Genomic DNA, 8291 nt, shown 5'->3' on the forward strand with positions numbered 1-8291 from the left:
AACTTGGCGACTTTAAGAGGTCACCTAGTTTGAAAAACACTGCTGTAGAGAATATGCCATCCACATACAGCATTTATTTATTCATTTGTGTTTTCACTCAATGCAATGAAGCAGGAAGGGACTTTGGATGGCAGATGTTGCAAAGTTATATATAAAAATCTACCTAAATCTGCCTGCCGGTAGAAAGCTAGCACTGCAGGAACAGCACTAAAACAGAGCTTCTGGCTTTGTTGCAAGTATTCTTTCTTTTAATTTGAAGGATCCATTGAAGGAGCGTTCCACAGAAAAACATTCAAAATCAATTCCGACTGCTGTCTAAAAAGATCCCAATATTGACATGTATTGCTCAGAATTACTGTGGTGACCTTGGCCTGGAGCATGATGGGAAATCAAAATGGCAACTCGCTAAGTCAGGTAGCTACCATGATCAGCACACTGGTGAGTGCTGTGCTGGCCAGAAGTTTCCACAAGGTCGGTCAAAAAATGTCAATGTGGCAGTCACGACGTGTTGCATATAAAAATGGGCAGGGCTTCCATGGCACAGTTGTGGCTGCCATCTTGACTTTTTTGACCACCACTGCAGACACCCCCAAGCCCACTCTAAGCTGAAGGAGCAAAATTTGCTGGCCCCATTCTATACTGCAGCATAAGACTAGGCCCAGGATAACTGTTTATGGTAATGTTTCTCAACCTCAGCAACTTTAAGATGAGTGGACTTCAACTCCCAGAATTCCCTAACCCGCCATGCTGGCTAGGGAATTCTGGGAATTGAAGTCCACACATCTTCAAGCTGCCGAGGTTGAGAAATACTGGTTGATGGAGTTGCAGCTGATAGTTCCATTTGGAGCAGCGTTTAAAAAACAACAACTCTGAGAACACCAATTTAAAGTTAATGAGAAAATAGATCTTTTTCTGCTCCATAAAACAGAATCAATACATCCTGCAGAGAACAAGCGTCCAGACAGAGCGAGGCTTCCTGTGTGGAGCGATCTGGCCAAACTCTGCTCAAGAAAATCAACCCAGAAAAGATCCGAAAGAAGAACCATCCCATGCCTGCAGGGCACCCAAGGCTGAAGATTGCGACTAGAAAGAGAAATCAGGAGAGAGAAAACAGGGCCAGGCTCCCACCATTAGTCCCAGTTTTTGTTGCAAAGACTGAGATCAAAGTGAGGCATTGCGGCTTGTGATTTTCGCAGCTCGACCAGAGTTGGGGACTTCCTTTCGAGAGCAGATGGGGGGAGAGAGCCTCCCCTTTCCCAAGTCCTTCCCATCCCTGAGGTTTGGGAATTCACGGCCCCACCCTCCTCCGAGCCAAGGCGAAGAGGTCTCAGCACTCAACCCCGTAGCGGTCAAAGTTGCGGAGGAGCACAGCCAGCTGGAAATGCACGGTGCCCATCGCGCACGTCTGCAGGCGGTAGCGGTCGGCTCCCGTGTAGATCAAGTCACTGCTGAGCAGCTGCGGGCCCCCCCCCACAAAGAGCTGGGACAGCTGCTCCTGCCAGGAGCCCAGCGGGCGCCAGGTGACACAGTCCAGCCGGTGGAAGCCAGGGCTGGAGGGCACGTGGCAAAAGCCGTAGCCGTACAGTTCGGTGCGCCCAAAGGCATCCTGGTGCCACACCTGGACGTGGAGCTTGGGCCAACCTGCCAGGGAACAGAAGAACAGGTGAGGAGCGTGCCACTGCGGGTGGCTTCACGCAACACACAACCCTACGGTGAACCAAAGGAACTGATGGCCACGTCTGCCCTGCACACTGTGCCCACTGTCCTGTTTGGTAGGAGTGTTTGTGGTTTTGGGCTTCAGGGATCAGACGCTACCCGGATGCATGCAGTAAAAAAAGAATGATGCAAGTGCAGAGGACGGCCCTTGAAGGCAAAAATAGGGCCTCTCGGTGCCAATACAGTCTACCTTTGTATTCCAAAGGGAAGGGAAAGCTTTCTATACCCCTTTTTTGGCTTTCTGAAGCCATCTACCAGCTGTTAAATGAAATGTCTGCAAAACGATGCAATTCGGAAGTACTCACAGCAGAGATGCCGGTAAGAAAGCACAGCCAGAATTCCTGGGGCCTGATTTCCAAATGATTTATCAACTAGATCAGGGTTTCTCAACCAGGGTTCTGCGAGAGGTCACTAGGGGTTTGTTTATTTATATATTTATTCATTCATTTGATTTATATCGCTGCCCATCTCAAACCAATGACTCTGGGCGGCTAACTACAATAAAAACAATCATACTAAAACAATAAAAACAATAACAAAAATTAAAAATTAAATAACCCTATTTAAGGGTTTTCCCTGGGAGATCACGATTTCTTTTAAAAATTATTTCAAATTCAGGTAACTTCACATGAAAAAGGCAAGTTTCATTCTTTATTTTCAGTTTAAGAACACTGTTCATGCATACAGACAGGCCTATATATAATATATATAATAATAATGTGACTTCTGGCCTATGTTTGAGCCTGAATGTGCAGGGGTTCCCTGAGGCCTGAAAAATATTTCAAGAGTTCCTCCAGGGACAAAAGGTTGAGAAAGGCTGCCCTAGATTATGTATTATTGATCCTGCCTTTGTTTTGTACAATTCAAAGCAGCATACGTCAGAGTCCCACCTCCTATTTCCCCCACCACGACAACCCAGGGAGGTGGACTGGGCAGCTCAATACTTCTTATTGACCAATACTTCTTCACAAACGAACATTCCCAGACTGAACTCCGGGAAGGTGGATGCATTCGTGCTGCAAACATGGATGGGGGAGTGACATCATGCCTGCTGAGACCTCATTGCCCAAATGATGCAGTGACAGGCTGGACATCATTTGCATCGTAACCAATGACACAATTTCCATCACTCTGCTCATGGTCACTCCTGCCTCACTCCAGTGTTTCTCAACCTTGGCCAGATACTCTTCAAGGGTAGCCCCATGTAGAGCGCATTGCAATAGTCTATATGGGAGATAACAAGGGCATGAGTGACTGGGTATAATTTAATGTTGTGTGTTTTTTTGTGTTTATTGTTTGTTTTTCTGATGCACCCTGCCCAGAGGTACACCTGAGTTGGCCAGCCCTATAAATCCATTAAATCAATACTTGGGTGATGCCACCATGGCATCTATGCCTGCCAACCATGGTCCTCCAGAAATTTAAAGGGAAACCCTCACCCACTTCCACTCCCTTACCTTGCAAGCCTTTGGTGGCAAAGTGAACGTCAATGGGGTGGCACCAGTAAGCCACATCATCCATCTGGGGGTGGTCGACCTGCGTCTGTCCCTCTCGAAGTCCCGAGAGCAGTTTCCAGGCTCCACCTGAGAGAGGCAGGAGGAGGATAGACGGTTTAGCAGAAAATAAAAAGTTCCCTTATCATGGTTAGTTTCCTCCCTGAATCTGAGCACTGCCCCGATGACAGCCCTGTCTTTGTCTTTTTTTAAAATCCTTTTTATTAAACAGTTTTACAATACTAAAAGATCACACAAACTGAAATCAGAAAGAAAGAGAGCAGAAAGAAAAGAAATACAAAGTGCAAAAAAAAAAGAGGAGAGAAGAGATTAAAAAAAAAAGAATATTTAAAGAAGTGACCCTGATCAAACAAGTCAACTTTACATTCCTTTCTTTCGCTTGTGACAATCTTAATCTTTAATTCATCAAGCTACTGGTGACAACCTGTCCTTCTCTTGACCACAATTCAGGAGCCCTTTGCTCTTTTCTCGGGGGGCGGGGGGAGAATGTGGTCTATCCTCGTGGTCTCCCATCCAAGTATTCTGCGGGTCCGGCCCTGCTTCCAGCATTTTCCTTCCCCACCGACTTCCCCCCTCCCTTTCTGGGCGGGTCTGGGGGCTCAGCAGGGCTGCCCCCTTCCCGCCCCCCGGTTTCTCCCCACCGGTGGCGATTCACGCCCTCCCCACTGCACACACCTGTGTGGATCCCCCACTTGCAAAAGAGGCCGCTGCCGGGGAATCCGCTGGCTCCCACGATCTGGCCAATGACGTGCACCTCGGCCATGGCCCTGCGGGCGGAGCGAAGCCGGGGGCCGCCGGACTCCAGAGGCCGGGCTTCGCGAGGCCTCGATGCGGCGGGTTCGGGCTACCCCGGGTCAAGGCCTGCCCGGAGCCCCGCTCGCGCCCCGCCACGGAGCAGGACGGCGAAGGCGCGCGATCGCGGCGGTTCAGACCGTGCAGCGGCAGCCGCGGCGCGACCCAGGAAGCGGAGGCGGCGCCTCCCCGCGGTAGTCAAGACGCCTCGCCGGCCCTGCCTCCTGATTGGTGCGTGAAGGAGGGGGCGCGGCCTGGAGGTGTATAAATAGAGGTGCGCGGGCATCGTTCGACCAGAAAGGGGTTGGGGTTGTCGTTTTTTTCGATCAATCTCTTTCTGTCTTTTTTAGCATTTGATCGCTTAGTGTTCCTCTTTTCTGATGTTTAGGGAAGTGAGAATCGGATTGCAGCCTGCGCCCTCCCTGCACTCTCCTTGGGAGCCAGGCTCGTGCCCCTTTTTTTCCGCCCCAATTGTGCCCCGCTCAGCCCTCGCCCGCCTGCAAGGAGAGCAGATGCTTTCTGTTCCCCTTTCCTTTCCTCCTTGTCCGCCTGCAGCTGAGCCAGGCCGTTTGAGGGGCTGGGATGCACCCTTTCGTGGCTCCTCGCTTTGCAGGAAAACGGTTTGAAATGGGTTTGGCTCCTGGGTTCAAATTGGTTTAAATGGGTTCAGCTCCTGGGTTCTTGGGATTTCATGCTTCATACAGTGAGACAGCAGGTGCCATAGCACAACCCTGATTGCGCAGGCATGATTTTTACACCCTGGACTCGGGTTTTATTTAGAAAAACGTGGGAGTTGATCCCCCAAAATATAAACTTAAATGTCAGTGCTTTTGATCTCATAGCACAAGCCTCAGGGCAGCTTCCACAGATATAAATGTGGCTTATTTATTTGGTGTATATCTGCCTTTATTTTGTTCAGTTCAAAAAACAGGGTGCATAAATTATTGCAAGGGATGTAGGATTTCATATCCTAAATGCTACTTTATCTTGCAGAAATATTGGTTTCTAGGTGACAGGAGACTTTTGCATTTGATGTATTTTAATACTCCTAAAACTCATGCCAAAATAAAATGCATATTTGCTGTAGAAAACGTTTTCCATATGGTTGAGAAGAACATGAAGCCAAGTGCTTGGTCTTGATGGGAAATAAAGATGCTATTGATTTATGGTCTCATGTGGACTTAGAAAAGCACAAGAAAGCAATTCAAGGGGAGAACTAATCAGAAAAATTGACAGATTATTTTGTAGAGCTGGAGAGCAAGCAAATCAATCGGTATTGCTACTACAGCAGGGAAGTTTTCGCATTTCACCCAGTTAAGCCTTGCAGAGGCGTCAAGTCAATGCTTTGCATGTCAATATTGATTAATTAGATGTCACCTAATTTTGAAGCAGCCCTACCACCTGACCAAGGTAAAATGAATGGTTACAGGGTTGATGCTGCCCAAAAAACCATTTTAAGCAGATAATACATGAGTGTTGCTACAGGTGGAAGCAATCAGAGTTTAAAAAAAAACATTTCCAAACATTTATTATTATTATTATTTCAAAATATTCCTTATGCTGACGGGAAGTGTGGTGCCCCCTGCCATACACATGTAAACTGCATTCATTACCAAACCTATGGGATGTGCCCCCCATACTTATGAACTCTTCAAGGGTCCTTGTAAGAAAAGATTCACAGCATGATGACGGGGAAGGATCAGTCAGGAGCCTGTGGCCCAGTAAACCAAACTGTTTCTACTTACTGATCATATCTCAGAGACAGTATGGCTAGCCTGCTCACCAAGTAAGAAGGGAGAAATAATAATGTCACATGGATTGTTGTTGTTGTTTTGTTTTTTTTAAAGCAGTATTTCTCACACTTGGCAACTTGAAAACATGCTGGCTGGGGAATTCTGGGAGCTGAACTCCACCTGTCTTAAAGTTGCCAAGTTTGAGAAACCCTGATCTGCAGCATTTCAACGTCACCTTGTAATTTCACTGTGTCTGCTTGTATCCCGTATGCATGCTAATAAAATTACATTACATCTTCAAAGTTTTTTGCTTGCTTTAGGTGAGCCAGGCTTATCTGAGGCTGGAATCTCCCCTCGGGCAGCACCCCCACCACGCCAAAGCAACTGTTCTTTTAAGCCTCTGCTCTGTGAAGGTCAGCAATCCTGTACAAAATGCCTCTGCCGGGAGCGAGGATGAAAGGCCGGATCCTGTAAGGAAGCAAGCAAGTGCACAGGCAAATATTCAGCAGATGTCTCCTGCTGTGTCACTCTTGCCATTGGCCTGGGTGAAATGCTGGTCCTGCTGGAAAGCAGAGCACCTTCTCCAGAGCATACAAAGGATCTGAATATGGAGCAGCAGGATGTTAAATAGGAATACTTTAATGAAAGTGGGCTTACATTAGGTTCTTCTCCATATTTTACTGGAGACTGTGCAGAATTTCTGAACTGGAAAGAGGACCTTTCTTTCCAACATTTTGCACCCAATGTCCAACCCTTTAAAGTGATTAATTGGAACTTTCTGCCAGGAGTCTAGTTTAATGCAGCTTGCCAAAGGGCATAGGAAAGGTCAAACTATTTCTGATGGTAGCCCGAAACTCCATTTAGCTGTGATTGCTGATTGCAAGGTTGCCAGTCCAATCAGCTGGGAGGGCGAGGGTGGGGCTCCTCTGCCAAGGAACTGATAAAATTAGAAGGTATAATCAGAAAGAATCCAGTAACGTAGACAGTAAGGAAGGTGACCTTGATGGCAATATGCAGCAACCGTTATTTGGGCAAAGGGGGCTGAAATGTTTTTAAATCCTGAGAAACAGGAAAACATTTGGAAGTGGCTCAGGCAGACACCTCCCTGATTCTGAAGTATAAGGGGGTGGGGTAGGTCCAACACAATCAGCCTTGCAAGATACTGTTATTTTAGCCCATCCTAATAAAGTAGTTTTAGCCTTCCTGTGGAGTTGATTTCCTGGTCTGTTCTGCTTAGTGGGGCCGATTTTTTTTTTAATCCGTTCATTTGTGTCCAATTCTCAGAAACTGCCTGGAGACGTCTCTGCAGTTTTCTTGCCAAGGTTTTTCAAAGAGGTTTGCCTCCTTCCTAGGGCTGAGAGAGAGTGGCTGGCCCAAGGTCACCCAGCTGGCTTTGTGCCTAAGGCGGGACTAGAACTCAGGGCCTCCTGGTTTCTAGCCTGGCGCCTTAACCACTGCACCAAACTGGCTCTCGGTGGGGCTGAGAGTCACATCTTTTAAAAAGTACTACCAGACTCTTTCTGATTTTGGTCTACTAGAGACTATCATGCCATTTCTCCTGGCAATCCTGAGGATGCAAGAATAGTCCGTTTGTGGAGATCATCCGTTTCTCAGCCTCTGGGGACAAGCATCAGCCAGCGATACCTAATGCTCCAAATCTTCCTTCTTAGAACGCGGTGCTTCTATTCATCCAGTGGTATGGACTCCCTCGACGTAGCCCTCAGCATCCTGCAACAGGTTATAGCAGGCTGAGCTACCATATGCAAATGGTGGACATGGTTGGTGCAGGACAGCAATCAGGCAAGAGCTGTGTCCTTTGCTGGCCCACCGTCACCCATTCAAGGCAATGCTCCCGTCCCACAGGAAGTTAAAAAGGGAGAGGTCTGAGGTCAGGGCAGCCCTGCTGTAGCACGTCACCTCCTTTTCCTCGTTTGCACAGCCCAAATGCTGCTTTTCCACCTTCCTGTGTCACTGCAGTGCTGGGCGCTTGGAAACCTGCCGGCTTTTACACGGGACTCCGTTGGCAGAAGAACGAGGAAGGGCACAATGGTTGGGTTTGCCCCAAAGTCAAATCCAGAAGGTTTTCCTCTTTTCAAATGATGCTTGCAATGGAAGGGAGCCCATCCTACTGACTATTTAACAAGAAGATGAGGAAGAGCAAAGAGACGCAGGGGCTTCTGCATTAAAAGCCCCTTCTTTCCCAGTGTTGATTAAACTTTGCCTCCTGCTGAAGATTCCGAGTTTCCTCCCTGTCTGGCATTAGGATAGCTGCTGGGCCCATCGATAAATGGCCTTTTTCTTGTCTCCTGCTTAAAACTTGCCCCGTGCTTTCCTGCAGAGCCGTTCCTCCAGAGAACAGAACAGACAGTGAAAAAAGAAGAAAGAGGGGAAGAGAGAGTGAAGTGAAGAAAGGCCTTTTTTGCTCTCCAAGCCTGTGAAAAACCTCTGAAGGGGCAGAGAAAGTATGTGTTAGGTTATTCATTAGACCAGTGTTTCTCAACCTCAGCAACTTGAAGACGTGTGGCCTTCAACTCCC

The 8291-nt window shown here is 47.7% G+C and overlaps 1 protein-coding gene across 1 annotated transcript; it reads right to left on the reverse strand.

The window, feature by feature from the left end:
- Nucleotides 1-882: 882 nt before the first annotated feature.
- On the reverse strand, nt 883-4137 carry B9D2 (B9 domain containing 2). Its single transcript, XM_063311751.1, has 3 exons — nt 3906-4137; nt 3174-3299; nt 883-1641 (listed from the first exon to the last, which is right to left on the reverse strand). The coding sequence occupies exons 1-3, from the start codon at nt 3991-3993 to the stop codon at nt 1328-1330; spliced, it is 528 nt and encodes a 175-aa protein (XP_063167821.1). The 5' UTR covers nt 3994-4137; the 3' UTR covers nt 883-1327.
- Nucleotides 4138-8291: the final 4154 nt, after the last annotated feature.

Source organism: Candoia aspera, chromosome 10 (genome assembly GCF_035149785.1).
Source record: "Candoia aspera isolate rCanAsp1 chromosome 10, rCanAsp1.hap2, whole genome shotgun sequence".
Taxonomy (NCBI): Eukaryota; Metazoa; Chordata; class Lepidosauria; order Squamata; family Boidae; genus Candoia; species Candoia aspera.

What these genes read in the sequence shown, in the direction of transcription:
- B9D2 (XM_063311751.1), bottom strand. Translation starts at nt 3,993, where the DNA reads ATGGCCGAGGTGCACGTCATTGGCCAGATCGTGGGAGCCAGCGGATTC. An exon ending in CAAGTGGGGGATCCACACAG is followed by an intron (nt 3,300 to 3,905) that starts GTGTGTGCAGTG and finishes TGCCTCTCTCAG; the next exon opens with GTGGAGCCTGGAAACTGCTC. An exon ending in TGCCACCAAAGGCTTGCAAG is followed by an intron (nt 1,642 to 3,173) that starts GTAAGGGAGTGG and finishes GTTCCCTGGCAG; the next exon opens with GTTGGCCCAAGCTCCACGTC.